The sequence below is a fragment of the Heptranchias perlo genome, unplaced genomic scaffold (assembly GCF_035084215.1).
Source record: "Heptranchias perlo isolate sHepPer1 unplaced genomic scaffold, sHepPer1.hap1 HAP1_SCAFFOLD_64, whole genome shotgun sequence".
Taxonomy (NCBI): Eukaryota; Metazoa; Chordata; class Chondrichthyes; order Hexanchiformes; family Hexanchidae; genus Heptranchias; species Heptranchias perlo.
This window is the reverse complement of record NW_027139666.1, coordinates 4,091,889-4,112,091: the sequence shown is the minus strand read 5'-3', so window position 1 is coordinate 4,112,091 and position 20,203 is coordinate 4,091,889. Positions and strand designations below refer to the sequence as shown.

At 43.9% G+C, this 20,203-nt stretch overlaps 3 protein-coding genes, 1 long non-coding RNA gene and 1 other non-coding gene across 5 annotated transcripts; 2 read left to right on the top strand and 3 right to left on the bottom strand.

The window, feature by feature from the left end:
- The first annotated feature begins 672 nt into the window (after nt 1-672).
- LOC137317991 (histone H1-like) lies at nt 673-1,482 on the top strand. Its single transcript, XM_067980979.1, has one exon. The coding sequence runs from the start codon at nt 673-675 to the stop codon at nt 1,306-1,308; it is 636 nt and encodes a 211-aa protein (XP_067837080.1). The 3' UTR covers nt 1,309-1,482.
- A 4,013-nt stretch (nt 1,483-5,495) lies between these two features.
- Nucleotides 5,496-6,123, bottom strand: LOC137318022 (histone H2B 1/2-like). Its single transcript, XM_067981007.1, has one exon. It carries the CDS (start codon nt 6,111-6,113, stop codon nt 5,739-5,741), a length of 375 nt encoding a protein of 124 aa, XP_067837108.1. The 5' UTR covers nt 6,114-6,123; the 3' UTR covers nt 5,496-5,738.
- A 4,197-nt stretch (nt 6,124-10,320) lies between these two features.
- LOC137318049 (uncharacterized) lies at nt 10,321-15,738 on the bottom strand. The gene is made up of 3 exons (XR_010961802.1): nt 15,658-15,738; nt 15,036-15,121; nt 10,321-10,820 (listed from the first exon to the last, which is right to left on the bottom strand). It is a non-coding gene; the product is annotated as an uncharacterized lncRNA (long non-coding RNA).
- Nucleotides 15,739-18,289: 2,551 nt separating this feature from the next.
- On the bottom strand, nt 18,290-18,676 carry LOC137318006 (histone H2A-like). Its single transcript, XM_067980991.1, has one exon. The coding sequence runs from the start codon at nt 18,674-18,676 to the stop codon at nt 18,290-18,292; it is 387 nt and encodes a 128-aa protein (XP_067837092.1).
- A 577-nt stretch (nt 18,677-19,253) lies between these two features.
- trnag-ucc (transfer RNA glycine (anticodon UCC)) lies at nt 19,254-19,325 on the top strand. Its single transcript has one exon. It is a non-coding gene; the product is annotated as a tRNA-Gly (tRNA).
- Nucleotides 19,326-20,203: the final 878 nt, after the last annotated feature.

The window sequence follows — 20,203 nt, the reverse complement described above, 5'->3', positions numbered from 1 at the left end:
GGAAACTACAACTAACCCCCGAGAATCTGCAGAACAGGCCGAGCGGGGAGGAAAGCCTGTCCCGGGAATTGTCAATCAGGCGACCAGTTTGTCCTGTGAATGTGAAGATGTGAACATTGTGTCAGAGAGAGTGTGTTAAAGGGGCGGGCGGGTTAGATTAATGTCACTGTGTTTGTGTGGCCGGTCACATCGCCGGATTTCCGGGTCGCTTTTCAGTAAAATTTTAAAAAATCCCTTTCAAAGGATCGCACTCCTCCCCTGCCGAGCTCCGAAGTGAAAAATTAAGGTAAGGTTTGAGTTCAATTCCAGATTTCAGACGAAAAACGGAGATCCTGTCAGCGATCGGGTGAGAGAGCGCGATCAGTGCAGCAATGAAACGGGTTTAAATCGAAACTGGTGCTTTCAATTCCGGTGAAAGTTTTTCGACAGCAAACATTCCGGTGTGAGATATAGGAAGGGGCTAGTCTGGGACTCTGGAGTGCCCGCTTTTAATTGTAACCAACGAGTTTAAGAGGAGAGAGAAACACAGAGAGGCTGGAGGGGCCGGGAGCTGACAGCAGGGTGTCTCCGCCCCGTCCGCTTTGTGCCTTTAAGTTGCTCTGTGCCGCCGCCTCTCGTTTCATTTCTGACCCAGCTCTGACTGTCAGAGAGATTTTCTCCAGAGTCCCGGACATGACAGACACTGCAGCCGCCGAAACGGCTCCTCCTGCCGCCGCCGCCGCTCAAACCAATGCTCCGAATAAGAAGAAGGCGGTCCCCCGACCCACCGGTCCCCCGTTGGGCGAACAGATCCTCAAGATTGTGGCGGATTGCAAGGATCGCAAGGGGATATCCCTGGCCGCGATAAAGAAGGTTCTGGCTGCCAAAGGCCTGGATGTGGAGAAGCACCGGTCCCAGATTAAATTAAGTATCAAGAGAAATGTGGAAAAAGGCTCCCTGGTGCAGATCAAGGGCACGGGCGCCTCGGGCTCCTTCAGAGTCGCTAAGAAGGAAACTCAGGCAAAAGTGGGAAAGAAGGTGAAGAAACAAGTGACCAATAAATCTCCCGGAAAGAAACCAGCGAACAAAAAAACAGCCGTCAAGAAATTAACGGCCAAGAAACCGGCCGCCAAGAAATCAGCGGTCAAGAAACCTGTTGCCAAGAAATCGATCACGAAAAAGGCGGCGAAATCACCAATTAAGAAGAAAGCGGCGGCTAAGAAGCCCAAGACCCCCAAGCCGGTGAAGGCGAAGAAGGTAGAAAAAGCGAGGGCCAAGCCCAAGCCGAAGTCAGCAAAGCCCAAGAAAGCAGCGGGCAAAAAGAAGTAAAAAATCAAGTGCAACTTGTGAACATCTGAACCCAACGGCTCTTCTCAGAGCCACCCACGTCTCTCAGAAAAGAGCTGACCCCGGAATCAGATGATTCCTGTCCCGGGGCCGGGCTCAGATTTCAGATGGAAATCATTGAAAATAAATCCAGGGTCCTGGTGACTCACTACCCACGCCCCACCCCCACTGTCTGAAATAAAATAGAGAGAGCACAAAACAAAGGCTCTTCCAAGAGCCACCCACCGCCTCACAGACCTGGGAACGGGGAGAGGAAAGATCTCGGGCTGGGGAAGCAGTTTCCGATATGTCCGGGCCGGGCCTCACTCGAGCTGGCGTGTGTTCGGCTCCAGTCCCAGTTCATTTTTCTCACAGATTCAGGGCGAGAGTCCGTGACAGGGTAAAACTGGCGGAGATCCGCCGCTATCACAATTCAAACCCCAACACATGAGATTCTCCAAATCAGCTGGAATAAGTGTTTGTAAACTGCTGAACCGGTCTGGGAGGGGATGTGTGGGGAGATAGAATCGGGTCTGCCACTGAAATGGAAGGAGACGGGGAGATATGTTATAGAAGGGACTGTATTTGGGCAGGAATATCACTGACTCTTAATTGTAATGGGGCTTATTTAAAAGCTCCGAGTTTCTGGAAATCCTTGAATATGAAGCCCGAGTCTATAAGGGTATGTGCGGAGCGCTGTGTTTCGGTTCAGTTATCGATAAACGGTTTGAAATTGGCGGGTGGAGAAAGCTGGAGGTGGAGCTGGAAGATCAGAGGCCGCTCTCCGCTCTGTCCGTCTCTCTGATTGTCTCCTCCCCTCCCTGTTTAATATCACACTCTGTCTCCTCCCCTCCCTGTTTAATATTTATCTCTGTCTCCTCCCCTCCCTCTCTCACCCTGTGTCTGTTTCAGTCAGGTCAGGGCAGGCTGCATAAAAACGGAACCAACATCAGTTTGCTGTTCATTCAGCAGCGATTTGAGTGAAGAATAATCATGTCTGGCAGAGGTAAAGGAGGCAAAGGACTGGGGAAAGGCGGAGCCAAGCGGCACCGGAAAGTGCTTCGTGATAACATCCAGGGGATCACCAAACCAGCCATCCGCCGCCTGGCTCGACGTGGCGGTGTCAAGCGGATCTCGGGTCTGATCTACGAGGAAACCCGCGGGGTGCTGAAGGTTTTCCTGGAGAATGTGATCAGGGACGCGGTCACCTACACTGAACACGCCAAGCGCAAGACGGTCACTGCCATGGATGTGGTGTACGCTCTGAAACGGCAGGGCCGCACTCTCTATGGATTCGGCGGCTGAACAACTCGACCCTTTCTAACCGGACACAAAACAAAGGCTCTTCTCAGAGCCACCCACCGCCTCACAGAGAGAGCACTGACCTGGGAACGGGGAGAGGAAAGATCTCAGGATGGGGAATCAGTTTCCGATATTTAATTAGTATGGGGAGATTCCCCAAAACTCGGTGCAGGGAGATCAGAAACAACGGCCCGGGTTCTCGGCCGTCCCGAGAGAAGGAGCGGAATTCCCGGTTTCACGGTATAAATGAACAGGCGGTGATACAGAGTCTTTCCCCAGACATTACCTTCTCCGCTCAGAGTAAAATCCCTCCTCACTCCCTCTCCCGCTGTGTCCTCTCTGCTCGGTGTTTATTTCCTGCCCTCATTCAATTATCAGTTCGATGTGAAGTTTCTGTTTGAGGAGCGGTTCACCGGGCTGGAACTGGCGGGATTTTTGAAATTGAAGCTGGACTTTGTCCCGTTACGGAAAGCAATGACCGGGGATTTATTCCCGCCCGTTTACAGACAGATCAGAGAATGAACCGGAATGTGAAACAGCCTGAGATTTGAGCTGAGGAGATGGAAATAATGGAGATTATAAAGAGAGAGATTCTTTAATTGCTGGAGGGAAATGAAATTTTCTTGAAACTGTTATTTGATGCTCTGAAATTGGCGGGCTTTTTGAAATTGATGATTAATTTCAGCTCAGCCAATTGGGACCCAATACCTCCCGCCGTTTTGGTCTGACTGACAGATCTCGGATCAAACCTGCCAATCACAGTCCCGGGGCAGTCCCTCCTTGTCTGTGGGTGAAACCTCAGCCAATCACAGGCCAGGGGCGGATACCCTTAGACGCTTTAAAAGGCGGCCCCAGAGCGCACTCCGTATTCAGAGTCTCTGTGTCTCAGGTTGTGTTGAGATCTGTTCAGAAAATGGCCAGGACCAAGCAGACAGCGCGCAAATCGACCGGCGGGAAAGCTCCTCGCAAACAGTTGGCGACCAAAGCGGCCAGGAAGAGCGCTCCAGCCACGGGCGGAGTGAAGAAGCCTCATCGCTACAGACCCGGCACTGTGGCTCTGAGGGAGATCCGCCGCTACCAGAAATCCACCGAGCTGCTGATCCGCAAACTGCCCTTCCAGCGCCTGGTGCGAGAGATCGCTCAGGATTTCAAGACAGACCTGCGCTTCCAGAGCTCGGCCGTCATGGCCCTGCAGGAGGCCAGCGAGGCTTACCTGGTGGGGCTGTTTGAGGACACCAACCTGTGCGCCATCCACGCCAAGCGAGTCACCATCATGCCCAAAGACATCCAGCTGGCCCGCCGCATCCGCGGGGAGCGCGCCTAAACCCGACCCGGCTTCAGCACCAAGTGCAACAAAGGCTCTTTTCAGAGCCACCAAATCGGCGATGGAAAGAGCTGTGATCGCCTGGGTTGAAATCGCATGGCCGTGAGAAACTTGTTTGAATGGGAAATGCATAAAAGGGAGGGAGCAGATGTGGGACGGACAGGTACAGAATAATTCCCTCACTCACATCCAAAAAGAAATTGCACTCACATTCTCAATTCAGCAATCGCTGACACAATAATCAGCATATCAGTCAGCATCTGTTCAAATCTGGGCAAAATAACTCAGACTGAGCCAGTGTTGTCCGAGAATGAGACAGAAAATAATCATGTGCGTCCCTGGTATTTCTGTATCCCACCCGCCCAATTGACAATTCTGACGATTTTGTTATTTTTTGTCTCATTCACCATACAATCTGCAATGATCAATCTATGGGAGATTGGCGACATCTGCTGTCCGGAAGCGAGTACTGCAACAGACCGATCTGGATCATATGGATTGAACAAATTATTGTTAGTTTCTCGGATCGGAATCAAGTCCCTATTAAATTGATTCATGACTCGCTTCGACAGTAACCAGCCCTTTCACAGATACAGTGGGTGGCTCTGAAAAGAGCTTTGGGTTTATCAGATCAAATCGTGTCCGCTTCACTTGCTCTTGGCGCTCACATTGCTGGTTTTCTTCGGCAGCAGCACGGCCTGGATATTAGGCAGCACCCCAGCTGGGCGATGGTCACCCCTCCCAGCAGCTTGTTGAGTTCCTCGTCGTTGCGGATGGCCAGCTGCAGGTGTCTTCGTGTTGTCGCGGGCGGCGTTGCCGGCCAGCTAGAGGATTTCAGCCGTCAGATACTCGAGCAGAGCAGCCAGATAGACCGGGGCTCCGGCACCCACACTTTCAGCATAGTTCTCTTTCCGCAGGTGCCTGTGAACACGGCCCACAGGGAACTGCAGTCCGGCCCGGGATGAGCGAGACTTGGCCTTGGCCCGAGCTTTCCATCCGGTTTTTCCTCTTCCAGATATTTCCACAATCTCACAAACACTTTCACAAAGAATGAAGAAATCCTCCCGCACTCGCCCTTCTTATACTTTCTGGAGGACTGCAGTGATTGGTCCATGTGTTCTCAACCTCATTGAGCTGTTCCTTAAACCAATCAGAGGGCTGTTTTATTCACCAATCAATAGCCGTCAATGAGAAAAGGGCGGAAAATACAGACCAGAACCGTTTTTTTGAAATGTGAAAAGCCCGCCAATATATTTGTAACACAAGAAGCGGATTTAGTAAATAATGTCGCGTAAAAACAAATATTTAAACATCTCATCTTTTACTCTGTTATTCCACATTTCTCGTCACAACTTCCAGAATCTGTTTCAACCCGCTTCATTCTCCGTTCGCTTTCAATCGGGCGGGAATAAAGCCTCATTTTGTCCCGAATAATTAACAAACAAACGTGAGAAGGAGAAAGAAATGACCGAACTCGAATCCACCGCCTTAAAACGGCTCTGAAGGGTCAGACGCGGGGGAAGGTGCGGAAAAAGAACTGAAATGAGAGGTTCAGGGACACGTTTTTGTTTATTGGCTGTAAATTGAACATCGACACACAGATTATACCCAGCAGTTATTGTGAGAATCTTCCCGATATCAAGAGAAATCACAAAAGGACAAGTTATAGAGAGACAGTTAGTGTCAAACTATCTTATCTACCGTAAAATGATTCCATCCAGAGGTATCGGTACAGCGTCTTCAGAGAGACTGTGGGTGGCTCTTAAAAGAGCCTTTGTGTTTTTTTTTTTCAGTACATTGTGGAGTTTTACTTGGAGCTGGTGTATTTGGTCACCGCCTTTGTCCCTTCCGACACGGCGTGCTTGGCCAGTTCCCCGGGCAGCAGCAGGCGGACGGCGGTCTGGATCTCCCGAGAGCTGATGGTGCGGCGTTTATTATAATGGGCCAGGCGGGAAGCCTCACCCGCGATGCGCTCGAAAATATCGTTCACAAAGGAGTTCATGATGCTCATGGCCTTGGAGGAGATGCCGGTGTCGGGGTGAACCTGCTTCATCACTTTGTAGACGTAGATGGAGTAACTCTCCTTCCTCGACTTTCTCCGCTTCTTGCCGCCCTTGGCTGGTGCTTTACTCAAGGTTTTCTTGGCGCCCTTCTTGGGAGCTGCTTTCTTGTCTTCAGGCATTTTCAAAATCAATTTCCGACTCAGAAATGACCCAAATCCGCTCCGAGCTCGGATTAAATAGGCAGCCCCACCGCCCTATTCTAATGAGGGATGGGAGAAGGCAATGATTGTGATTGGGACTGATGTCACAATATTTTTCCTTTATCAATTTGATTGGACATCTGAAGAAACCAATCAGATTTAATACGTGCCACCTATCACAAACACGCTCAGACTGCACATTGTCCGGTTTCAGAAATTTGTTCCGAACTGTTGCAATTCTGCTTCCGGCCAGTAGATGTCCACAAACCCCGGGTCATTGAAGTTTGCAGATGAGAGAGGGACAGAAGATAAACTCATTCTTCACATTATATTGCACGGGTGGGATTCGGAAAAACTGTGAATGGTGAACATTTTATTGGACAAAGCATTAGTTGAAATGCTGTATTCAATGTTTGTAATTAATTTAGTGGGTATCGCTTATACTGAGGAAAAATACAACAACATAAAAAAAGAGTTTAATAAGCTTGCTGAAAGGCTTGTAAATGGGCATTGAATTTCCATATTGAAAGGTGTGAGGTGGTGCATTTCGCTCGGGGGAATAAGGAGGCCACATCCTGCTTGGAAAATAAAAGTCTAAATGGGATGGAAGAGCAAAGGGATTTTGGAGTACAGATTGACAAATCATTAAAAGTAGCAACACAGGTTGATAAGACCATAAAAAGCAAACACAGAACATTCTAGAGGAATAGAATTGAAAAGCAGATAAGTTATGTTGAACTGAAATTTAAACTGTCAAACCTTCTGCCAAACTATTAAACCTTCCCTTTCTGAAATCCGTGCTGACTATTCTTTATTATATTTTTGGTTTCTAAATGTTTTTCTATTGCATCATGGAGTAAAAGATTCCATGATCATTCCTACCACCGACCTTTAGTTAACTGGTCTTTAGTTCCCTGGATTTGTTCTATCTCCTGTTTCAAAATATAAGAATCACATTAACTGTCATACAGTCCTCTGGCACTATTCCTTTCGGTAATGATTTTTCCTATATATGTAACAGTGCCTCTGCTGTTCTTCCCTTGTTTCATTTAATATGTGCGGATGCAATCCATCTGGACCAGGAGTTCTACCACCCTTTCTAACTTAAATGCCTTGATATCTTTATTGACCTCTTCCTCTAATATATTCACCCTGTTAATCTCCCGGGTAAATACTAAGGTAAAGTAATAATTCAATATTTGTGGCATTTCGCTGACGTTACCTGTGAGTTTATCTTGTGAATCCCTTAGTGGCTCTCAAGATATTCTGATTTTCCTTTTGTTATTTTTTGTGTCTGTGGACTAATTTACTTTTACTTTTTACATTCCTTGATAATTTGATTTCGTGGTTCCTGTTTTCTTCCGTAATTGTTTTTGTGACTTCTTCCTAACCTCTTCCTATTCGCTTTTGTCGTCCTCTTATTTAATATCTATAAATGAGAAATTCCACCAGCTTGTTGTGTCTGATCAGGGGCTGATGTTTGGGAACGATTTATTGTCTGTGATTAAAGTGCCAGAAACCCAGTCCGAAATTCCACAGAAACACTCTATTTCTCTCTCCTCGTGAAATAAGGGGCTATAATGGTGAGTATAGCTGCCTTCCAAACAGTTAATTCCAACAGGTTTGAATCCCAGCACGCTGAATTCAGAAACACCAAGACTGGAACCGAATTTGATGATGTTCAGAGCGATAATGTTTCCAAACGGGTCTAATTTATATTAAAAAATACTTCTAAAATGTATTTCTTCCCTCATAACGATGAATTTAACTCTGTTCCTTTGTATTGTTATTTGCCCTGATCTGTACGGTGGACACAGGACACAATTGCCAGGATTAGTGAAATTAATTGATTCTCTGAAGTTTTTCCCTCTGCCGATTCCCGTTCCTTATTTAAATTATGTCGGATTAACCTTTCTGATCTATAGAAGGGTCATTGACCTGAACCGTTAACCCGAGCTTCCCTTCTCCACAGATGCTGCCGGACCTGCTGAGTCTTTCCAGCATTTTCGGTTTTCATTTTTTTCTATATTTTATCCCTTTCACTTTTGACGGACGCCATTGAAACTTCCAGATTTGCGCTCGGTTTTTATTTGTGTTTCAGTTCGGTTTATTTGAATTAATATAAATCGTGTCCTGAGAAATCAGACAGAAATATTGAGCAATGTATACTGAAATATACTGGGGCAACTTTCAAACGATCAAAACAAAAACTTTATTATGAATCAATTGTCTAATTTTTCACTGACAAAATATGAAAAAATACGAGAGTAGAAGTTACAGAGAGAAACTATTTCCTCACATTGCGCATTGTCCTGAATCTGTAACAACGAAGATAATGTGAATTTGTTCCACTCTGTTACAGTTCTCACTTATGGCCAGTAGATGTCAGACTGTATGAGAGTGTGGGATTAATTCTGTCTGTCAGTCAGCATTTGAGTGTGATATTCATTCTTTATCGGTCAGTCTCCAGTACAGTCTGTGAGTGCGGGATTCATTCTGTATCTGTCAGTCTCTGGTGCTATCTGTGAGTGTGGGATTAATTCTGTATCTGTCAGACTCTGGTACTGTATGTGAGTGTGAGAATCATTCTGTATCTGTCATTCTCTGGTACTGTATGTGAGTGTGAGATTCATTCTGTATCTGTCACTCTCTGGTACTGTGTGTGAGTGTGGGATTCATTCTGTATCTGTCAGTCTCTGATACTGTCTGTGAATTTGAGATACATTCTGTATCTGTCAGTCTCTGGTACTGTGTGTGAGTGTGGGATTCAATCTGTATCTGTTAGACTCTGGTACTGTATGTGAGTGTGAGATTCATTCTGTATCTGTCAATCTCTGGTTCTATCTGTGAGTGTGGGATTCAATCTGTGACTGTCAGTCTCTGGTATTTTATCTCAGTTGGGGATTCATTCTGTAACTCAGTCTCTGGGCAAATTGCAAGTCTGGATTCGTTCTGTAGTCTTATTTCATGTTACAGTATGGTGCTTGAAACTGTTTCTTTAATTCATTAACGTAAACAAATCTTTTGTGTGGCATTAATTTGTAAATATGGATACACTTTTGGATTTTGTTTCAATCTAACAACGTGTTTGAGTTTTGTTGTAGGATTACATCTTCATCTCTGAAGATAATGTACATTTCAATCTTATACTGTGAAATTATTGGACTGCCATTTATTGTGTAGCTCAGTCTGGGCGAATGGAATTGATATTGTATCTTTCAGTCTGACACTGTATGAGATTTTTAGACTGGTATGTAATCTGTGGTTCTGTCTGTACTGATGGAATTGACTCTCTAACTTTCAGTCAGACACTTCAAGAGATTTTTGGACTGGTTTGTAATGTGTAGCTTTGTCTACACTAATAGGATTCATACTGTATGTTTTAGTATGATAATGTATGAGATTTTTGGACGGTATATAATGTGTAGTTCAGTCTGCACTAATGGAATTCATACTGTACCTTCCAGGCTGATACTGTGTAATATATTTAGGCTGGTTTGTAAGGTGTCGTTCACTCTTCAATAATGGAATTGTTACTGTATCTTTCAGTTTGACACTGAATGTGACTTTTGGACTGGTATCTAATGTGAACCTCAGTCTGCACTAATGGGATTGATACTGTATCTTGCAGTCTGATACCGTGTGAGATTTTTGTACTGGTATATTGCTTGTAGATCAGTCTGTACTAATCAAATCGATAGTTTATACCTCAGTATGATACTGTACGTGATTTTTAGACAAGTATCTAATGTAAACCTCTGTCTGCAGTAAAGGAATTGATACTGTGCCTTTCAGTTTGACACAATGAGATTTTTGGACAGGTAACTAATGTGTACCTCAGCCTGCACTAATGGGATTGATACTGTATCTTCGAGTACGAGACTCTATGTGAATTTTGGACTGGTATATAATGTATAGCTCAATCTGCACTGATGGAATTGATTCTGTATTTTTCAACCTGACACTGAGATTTTTGGACTGGTATGTGACGTGTAGCTCAGTCTGCACTAATGGGATTGATACTGTATCTTTCAGTCTCATACTGTATGAGAATTTTGGACTGGTATCTAATGTGTACCTCAGTCTGCAGTAAAGGAATTGAAATTGACATTTCATTCTGACACTATGAGGTTTTTGGACAAATATGTGAGTCAAATTTGGGTAACATTTGGGTAGCTAATGTGTATCTCAGTGTACAATGTGGTCATGAATACTGCATCTTTAAACTCATAATGTGTGTGAGTTGTGGGCTGGTATTTAATTTGAATCTCGGGGTACACTATTGTGATTCATTCTGTACCTATCAATCGGTCCCATGTGTCAGGTCCATCTGGGATTTAATTTGTAGCTAAGGCTGAACTAATGTGAGATTGACACAGTGCCTTTCAATCTGATAGTGGGTGTGATTTTGGACTGGGAATTATTTATCTGCCGGTCAGCGGTACTGAGTTGTTGTGAAATGGAAATTCCGTCTGTCTCTCCTGCTCTGTTTGATTGTTGGATTGGGATCAGTGTGGGACTGACTATTTCTGCTTGCTGAGACTGTGGGACTGGTGACCTGTCTGTGTCTCTGTGCTTTGTGAGTGATAATGTACCTACTGTGTGTGAGAAGGAGCTGGCTGCACTGCTCCTTGTGCCTCGGGTGGAGTAAACATCAGACTGATTCTGGGTCCTTCAAGGATTTGCCTGGAGGAAGAAAAAATATCGCTTGTAACTTAACAACAGGTGAAGTAGAAAATACAAAAGTGATCAATTGAATCTCTCTGTTAATAATCATGGTAACATCCACAAATGGAAACCAGCGATACAAATAGTGTCAGTGTCTGACTCCACGACAGTATTGCATCACTCAGCTTCTGCACACCAGGTGTGTTGGGCTGTTTTACAACAATTTAATGACATGCAGACACAACCCAACCCCTGCACTGATCCATGAATGGGAGTACCCGATGGGGCGGGGACCTTTGTACAGGTCATGTTTCTAATCCCCTCTCCCATGGGACTAACAAATAAACCGAAACAATACAGCCACTATTTAAAATGTGTCCTTCAAACTTCTCACCTGATGCCTGCAATAGGTGCTCTTTTTATAACTCCCCATATCCTTATTGTCCGGTTCTGTTCACTGTTCAATAACAAACACTAAAATTTAATGGGCAGGTATGAAAAATCAGATTTTATTGCTGCCACCAATTGCAAACACGCTCACACTGCACATTATCCGGTTTCAACAATTTGGACCGAAATGTTGCAGTTCTGCTTCTGGCCAGTAGATGTCCCCAAGCCCCGCGACATTGAAGTTTGCAGATGAGAGAGGGACAGAAGATAAACTCATTCTTCACATTGTATTGCACGAGTGAGATTTAGAAAGACTAGTAATGGAGACGTGCTGCAAGTACATTTTGTTAGACCAAACACTATTTGTAATGCTGTGTTAAATTCTTCGAATTAATTTAGGGTTATTGTCGATACTGAGGAAGAATGTGACAAAATAAACTTACAGAACGGCCGTGTAAATGGCCATTGAATTTCAATATAGAAATGTGTGAGGTGGTGCGTTTCACTTGGGGGAATAAGGAGGCCACATACTGCATGGAAAAGAAGAGTCTAAACGGGGTAGAGGGGCAATGTAAATCGTGTCCTGAGAAATCAGAGAGAAATACTGTGCAATGTAAAGTGAAATATAATGGGGCAAATTCACAACTATCGAATGAGTAAAACAATACCTTATTATGAATCAATTGTCTTCATTTTTCACTGTCATAATATGCAAAAATACGAGAGTAATAGTTGCAGACGGAGACTTTCCTCACATTGCATTGTCATGTTTCTGTAACCATGACAAATGATGTGAATTTGTCCCCCTCTTTTACAGTTCTCGCTTACGTCCAGTAGAGGTCAGTCTCAGGTACTGTGTACGAGAGTGGGGTTTATTCTCTGTCTGCCTGTCTCTGGGACTGTGCATGAGAGTGGGGTTTATTCTCTACATGTCTGACTCTGGTACTGTGCGTGAGTTTGGGATTCATTCTGTATCTATCAGTCTCCACTACTGAGTGTGAGCGTAGGGTATATTCTGCATCTGTCAGTCGAAGGTACTGTATATAAGTGATGGATTCATTCTGTATCTGTCTTTCTCAAGCACCTGTCAGTCTCTGGTACTATCTGTGAGTGTTGGATACATTATGTATCTGCCATTTTCTGCTATTTTATCTCAGTGTGGGATTCATTCTGTAATTCAGTATCTGAGAAAATGTGCAAGTCTGTATTCATTCTTTATTCTTATTTCAGATTACAGTATCGGAATTTGAAACTGTATTTTTAATACTTTAAAGTACATACAGTTCTTCGAGTATTTAATTTATTAATATGGATACACTTTTCGATTTTCTTTAATCAAACAACGGGTGTGAGTTTTGGAGTTGTGTTACATCTTAATCTCTGAACTCTATTGTGAATGATAATGTACTTTTCAGTCTGTTTATGTTGAAATAAATGGACTGGTATGTAATGTGTAGATCAGTCTGCAATAATGGGATTAAGTCTGTATCTGAGTCTAACACTGTATGAGATTTTTGGACTGGTATGTAATATGTAGCTCATCCTGCACTAAAGGAATTGATACTGTATCTATCAGTCTGATATTGTATGAGATTTTTGGACTGGAATGTGATGTGTAGCTCAGTCTTCAATAATGGAAGTGATATTGAATCATTCAATCTGATACTCTATGAGATTTTTGGACTGGTGAGTAACATATAGTTCAGTCTGTGCTAATGAATTTGATGTTGTATCTTTGAGTCTGATACATTATGAGATTATTGGACTGCTATATAATGTGTGGCTCAGTCTGCACTCACGGAATCGATAATAACTCTTTCAGTCTAATATTTTATGGGATTTTCAGTCTGGGATGTAATCTACAGGTCAGGCAGTGCTAATAGTATTGAAGCTGTATCTTCCAGTCTGATCATTTATGAGGTTTTTGGACTAGTATGTATTGTGTAGCTCAGTCTGTACCAAAGGTTTTGATAATGTTTATTTCAGTATAATACTCTATGAGTATTTACCAATATATCTAATATGTAGCTCAGTCTGCACTAATGGAATTGATACAGTATCTTTCAATCTGACACTTTGAGATCTTTGGACTGGTATGCAATGTGTAACTCAGTCTGCAGTAATGTGACTGTGACATTCATTCTGTATCTGTCAGCTTGTGGTACTGTGTGTGAGTGAGATTCATTCTGTATCTGTCATCTCTGGTACTGTGTGTGAATGTGGGATTCATTCTGTATCTGTGCGTCTCTGTACTGTATCTGAGTGTGAGATTCATTCTGTATCTGTATCTAATTATTTTCTCCGATTACATTATGGTATTCAATACTGTACTTTAATATCATAATGTTTAAATAATTTTTCTCATTATTTAATTGGTAAATTTGGATAAACTTCAGGATTTGATGCTGGAGGTTTTAATCAGATAATTTGTGTGCTTTTGGGCTACTATTAAATCTGTATCTCTGTGAGTAATATTGTGAATGATAATATATCTTTCAAACTGACATGGTGACATTTTTGAATTGCTATATAATGTGTAGATCAGTCTGCACTAAAGGAATTGATACTGCATTATTAAATTTTATTTTATAACATTTTTGGACTGGTATGTAATGTGCATCTCAGTCTGTGCTAATAGTTGTAAACAATTTTACAACACCAAGTTATAGTCCAGCAATTTTATTTTAAATTCACAAGCTTTCGGAGGCTTCCCCCTTCGTCAGGTGATCGATGTGAAATGAAATCCTCGAAATGAAATCGCATTTATAATTCACAGAACAATGCTTGGTGAGTACAGACAGTTTTTGCAACTGCCCGTTGCCAAGGCAATCAGTGTGCAGACAGACAGGTGTTACCTGCCAGGTCTCACAGAATATACAAATCACCAAAAAAAAACAACAAACAAAAAAAAAACAGAGATAGAGAGGTAGAAACATAGAAAAGACAGCAACTGACCCGTTATATTAAAAACCTCTATATTTATATTTATACCTCTATATTTCTACCTCTCTATCTCTGTTTTTTTTTGTTTGTTGTTTTTTTTTTTGGTGATTTGTATATTCTGTGAGACCTGGCAGGTAACACCTGTCTGTCTGCACACTGATTGCCTTGGCAACGGGCAGTTGAAAAAACTGTCTGTAATCACCAAGCATTGTTCTGTGAATTATAAATGCGATTTCATTTCGAGGATTTCATTTCACATCGTTCACCTGACGAAGGGGGAAGCCTCCGAAAGCTTGTGAATTTAAAATAAAATTGCTGGACTATAACTTGGTGTTGTAAAATTGTTTACAATTGTCAACCCCAGTCCATCACCGGCATCTCCACATCATGTGCTAATATAATTGATACTGTATCTTTAAATCTCACACTATGAGTATATTATAAACTGGTATCTAATTTGTTTCTCAGGTTACACTGTCACAGCATTTCTCAATCTGATACTGTACATGAGTTTTGGACTGGCAATTTGTATTCGAATGGTACACAATTCGAATGGATGCTGCATGCATTAACCTCACGTGTGTGTGAGAGTTCTGAACTAGTATTCAATTTGAATCTCGGGGTATCTGGTATTTAATTCATGGCTAATGTTGCCCTTTTGTGAAATTGACAATCTGAAAGCGAGACTTTGGACTGGGATTTTTGTATCTCCCTGTCAGCGGGAATGAGTTCGGGAGAAATGGAACAGTGTCTGCCTCACCTGCTCTGTTTGACTGTTGGATTGAAAATGTGTCTCTCGAACTTTGGGATCAGTGTGGGACTGACTACTTCTGCTGTCTGAGACTGTGGAACTGATGAGCTGTCTGTGTCTCCGTTCTCTGTGAGTGATAATATACATACTGTGTGTGATAAGGAGTTGGCAGCACTGTTCCTTTGCCTCGGGTGGACGAAATTTCACATTTGTTCTGGCTCCTTCAAGGGTTTGCCTGTAAAAAGAAACGTATCTGTTGTAACTCAAGAACAGGTGAGGTGGAAAATACAAAACTGATCAGTTTAATATCTGTTAATAATTATTTTGAATATCCAAAAATGAAAACCAGCGATACAAACAGTATCAGTATCTGACTCCACTGCAGTACTGCAGCACTCAGCTTCTGCGCACCAGGTGTGTTGGGCTGCTTCATAACAATTTAGAGAAATCCAGACACAACCCAACCCCTGCACTGATCCATGAATGGGACTACGTGATGTGCGGGTCAGTTTACCAATCTCCTCACCCAGGGGACTAACCGTTCAACTGAAACCAAAAAGCCGTTGTTTAAAATGTGTCCTTCACACTTCTCAACTGAGGCCTGCAATAATATGCTCTTTGGATAACTCCCCACATCCTTACTGTCCGGCTCTGTTTCCACTCTTCACTGTCCAATAACAACAAACAGGGTGAGTCTGGAACTAAACCAGGAACATTCACTACTGGTTTGGGGAGAGAAAGCATCAATGATTTTAAATAGTAGGTTCTTACCATTCTGTCTCCCTTCCCCTGGACACACCCTGTACACACACAGCCCGAGAATGACCTCTCCCTTCCACCGCTCACTCCATTTTCAGGGACCAGTTCCTGATCCACTCCGCCTCTTACAAAACAGCCCCCGGACTCCCCCTGACCTTCCCCCGGATTCAATGCCGATCTCTGAGCCCATCTGCGGACACGGTCCCGATGCGATGAGCTGCTGGAACGAGGCTGCTCTTTGCTCCCTTCCTCCGGGGGCCGTGATCTCTCCATTCCCGGCTGTTTCAAACCATCTTCTTCCGCTCACTGAGGGAATGGCGCCCACAGGCCGAGCTGGGGGAGGGGAGCGCGCTTGCGCTCTTCTGCTCACCAACAACCAGCGCTGGGGGCTGGGTTGAATCACGCATGCGCAGATATCTGGTTTAATTCCCAATACAAAAATCGATGGAAACTTTCCCCAATTGGAATTTTTCAGAGTCTGAGCAAAGGAAGTGGGGCTGGGGGAAAGGTCAGAGGGAATGGGGTCGACAGGCAGTGCAGGAACAGGCCCCAGAATGGGAAACAGATGGGATTCCACCAGTGCATAACGCTGGAATCCAGACTGACTTTACAATCTCTAACTATTAAACGAGATGTTTCCATCCCTGCTGTTCCTGTCAATATCTTTTGATGGTAAAGAGCCTTTCATAGATAAAGTGGGCGGCTGTGGAATAAGCCAAAGGATCCAGTTCAATTTTGGCCCCTCTACTGATAAATAAACGTGTGACTCCGAAACTGGAGGGAGGATTTCTCAAACCAATCTTGGAGAAACATGGGAGGAAAGTGGGAGTTGGTGTATTTGCTGAGACCGTGTAGGATTAATATCTGACAGCAACAGACCCAGATTAATTTAACCGGAGTGAAATTCTCGGTCACTAAGAGTAATATCGAACAGCCTTGAGCTGCAAAACTTCAGATGGTACAACAGGCAAAAGAGGGTTCAATGTGGCCCATTGTTTTTGTCACTCTGCACTGTCCCTGAGTGTGGGATTAATAGTGTGTCTGTCCCTTGTATAATATCAGTGAGAGATGAGATTGCATCTTCTGTCTCTCCAACGCGATCTTTCTGCATAAAACGGAACTTTACCGGTCAGTCTGGAACTAATACTGTTTACGTCTGTCTGTCACTGTGTCTCACCGCTCTCTGTCTCTCTCACCGTGTCTGCCTCCCTCTCTCTCGCTGGTGCTGAATATGAAGGTGGATATTGCTATTGTGCGTGATTTAGACACTGATAGGAGTGTAAGACTGATACTGTTTCTCTCTCTCCAGTGCTGGACATGAAGGTGGGATACTATCTGATATAAAACAGGGAGAAGGAGATGTCCGGGCCGGGCCGCACTGTAACTGGGGATGTGTTCGGCTTCAGTCCCAGTTCATGGTCATTATCTTTTCACAGGTTGAGAGCGAGTGTCGTTGTCAGACGGTAACGCTGGCGAAGCTACTTTCAGTTGCCACTTTTAGTAATTTGTGTATCTGTAGCTCTCGATCCCATTGCTCCTCTATCCTGTTTAGACTTATTATCCAAACAATATGTGAGCTCCTTATTCTTCATTCTGCAAGTTTATTAATGTCCTCTTGCAATTTGACACATTCTTCCCTTGTATTAACTGTACCCCCCAATTTGGTATCATCGTCAAATTTTGAAATTGTACTTCTGATTCCCGAATCCAAATCGTTAATGTTAATTGTGAACAGCCGTGGTCCCAGCACTGATCCCTGTGTGAAACCACTTCCCACTTTTTGCCACTCTAAGCAGCTAACCGTAACCCCTATTCTCTGTTTTCTGTTTTGTCGCCAGCTTGCTATCCATTCCGGTACCTGTCCCCTGACTCCACGTACACTGAACTTTGCATGATTCTACAATGCGGTACCTTATATAAGGCTATCTGAAAATCCAAATGTATTACATCTACCAGGTTACCCTTATTTACTCTTACTGTTAATTAGTTATAGAGTTATTGAGTTATAGAGTTATACAGCACGGATAGAGGCCCTTCGGCCCATCGTGTCCGCGCCGGCCATCAGCCCTGTCTACTCTAATCCCATATTCCAGCATTTGGTCCGTAGCCTTGTATGCTATGGCATTTCAAGTGCTCATCCAAATGCTTCTTGAATGTTGTGAGGGTTCCTGCCTCCACAATCCTTTCAGGCAGTGAGTTCCAGACTCCAACCACCCTCTGGGTGAAAAAGTTCTTTCTCAAATCCCCTCTAAACCTCCAGCCTTTTACCTTGAATCTATGTCCCCTTGTTATAGAACCCTCAACGAAGGGAAAAAGCTCCTTAGTATCCATCCTATCTGTGCCCCTCATAATTTTGTACACCTCAATCATGTCCCCCCTCAGCCTCCTCTGCTCCAAGGAAAACAAACCCAATCTTCCCAGTCTCTCTTCATAGCTGAAGCGCTCCAGCCCTGTTAACATCCTGGTGAATCTCCTCTGCACCCTCTCCAAAGCGATCACATCCTTCCTGTAGTGTGGCGACCAGAACTGCACACAGTACTCCAGCTGTGGCCTAACCAGTGTTTTATACAGCTCCATCATAGTCAAAGGATTTAATAAGATTGGTCCTGACCTTGTCCTGTTATTAGATTAAATTTTGGACGCTTCACTTCTTTTTGATGCTCACAGCGCTTTTCTTCGGCAACAGCACGGCCTGGATTTTAGGCAGCACCCCGCCCTGAGCGATGGTCACCAGTCCCATCAGCTTGTTGAGCTCCTCGTCGTTGCGGATGGCCATCTGCAGCTGTCTGGGGATGATGCGGGTCTTTTTGTTGTCCCGGGCCGCGTTGCCGGCCAGTTCGAGGATTTCAGCCGTCAGATGCTCGAACAAAGCAGCCAGATAGACCGGAGCTCCGGCACCCACACGTTCAGCGTAGTTCCCCTTTCGCAGGAGCCTGTGAACACGGCCCACAGGGAACTGCAGTCCGGCCCGGGATGTGCGAGACTTGGCCTTGGACCGAGCTTTACCGCCGGTTTTTCCTCTTCCAGACATTTCCACAATACTTTCACAAAAAATTAAGAAATCCTCCCCCACTCGCCCTTCTTTTACCTTCTGGAGGAGTACAGTGGGGCCACTTGTGATGGGTCTCTCTCAGAGTGTTTACACTGCCCGCTCACCCTCACTGATATTGTATCTTTCAACTGCTGTAATATTGTCCTTTAGTAATATTGCTACTCTGCCTTCATTCCCTATTTCCCTGTCCTTTCAAAAGACCTTACAGGCTTGAATATTAAGCTGCCACTCGTGCCCAGCTGGTCGTCCGGTCTCTGTAATGATTTAATGTAACTATTTAACTTTACTCAATGGCTGATATGAGCTGCGGCAAAATGTATTTCCAACTGGTCAATTATTGCAGGTATCGGCTGTCTCTTCAGTCCGAGAAAAGGTGAAGAATTACTGGCTGTTCTGTAATTTCCATTGATTGGGGGTTGGCGACATCTACTGGGCGGAAACGGGAACTGCAACAGAGCGAGACAGGATCCGTCAGAAACCAGTTTCAATGAAGGACAAAATCCAAAAGCCTGCAGTGTCTGTTTAGGGTCTAATGTTTAGGAACTGTTTTATGTCAGCGATGGTGGTATAGTGGTGAGCATAGCTGCTTTCCAAGCAGTTGACCCGGGTTCGATTCCCGGCCATCGCAATTAATTATTCTTATTAATTCACTTCCTTTTGAAACTAAAAGTTTGTCATCGAATTTGATGCAGTTCAGCTGGATATTGTTTCCAAAATATAAACCGCTGTAATTATTTTAAAATGTTTTCAATGTTCATTTCTTTTCCCTATCGAAGGAGCAGAGGAAAAACATACTGGGAATGGTGAGTTACCAAGGGTCCAATGAGAGTGAGGAAGGCAAATGATATGTCAGCCTTTATTGCAAGGGTGTTGGAATATTAGAGTAAGGAGGTCTTGCTGCAATTGTACTATGTTGAAATATTGTGTAATATTGGCTTATATTCGCTGGAGATTAGAAGAATGGTCGGTGATCGCATTGAAACGTATAAAATTCTTAGGCGGTTTGACAGGGTAGGTGAGGAGAGGCTGATTCCCCTGCTGGAGAATCAAGAACTAGAGGTCATAGTCTCAAGATAATGGGCCGGCCATTTAGGATCGAAATTAGGGAGAATTTCTTCACTGAAAGTGTTGTGAATCTTTGGAATTCTCAACCCCAGAGGGCTGTGGATGCTCAGTCGTTGAATATATTAAAAGCTGAGATCGATAGATTTTTGCACTCTCGGGGAATCGAGGCATCTGGGGATCCAAGTACATAAATCACCAACAGTGATTACTAAATCACTAAAAAGAAGTTAAATTGGAGATGAAATTTTGATCTTTATCTCAAGGGAACGGAAATAAAAAGGAGTGGAAGTTATATCACAGTTATACAGAGCTCTGTTTAGTCCTCATTTAGAGTACTGTGTTCAGTTCTGGGCACCGCACTCTCTATAATGGTTTGGAATGAGAAGGAGTTTTTTCTCTTTGGGATTCTATGCAATGGGAGGGAATGGGAAAGGGTTTGGT

Excerpts from the sequence above, each read along its gene's own strand:
- LOC137317991 (XM_067980979.1), top strand. The coding sequence starts at position 673 with ATGACAGACACTGCAGCCGCCGAAACGGCTCCTCCTGCCGCCGCCGCC.
- LOC137318022 (XM_067981007.1), bottom strand. The coding sequence starts at position 6,113 with ATGCCTGAAGACAAGAAAGCAGCTCCCAAGAAGGGCGCCAAGAAAACC.
- LOC137318006 (XM_067980991.1), bottom strand. The coding sequence starts at position 18,676 with ATGTCTGGAAGAGGAAAAACCGGCGGTAAAGCTCGGTCCAAGGCCAAG.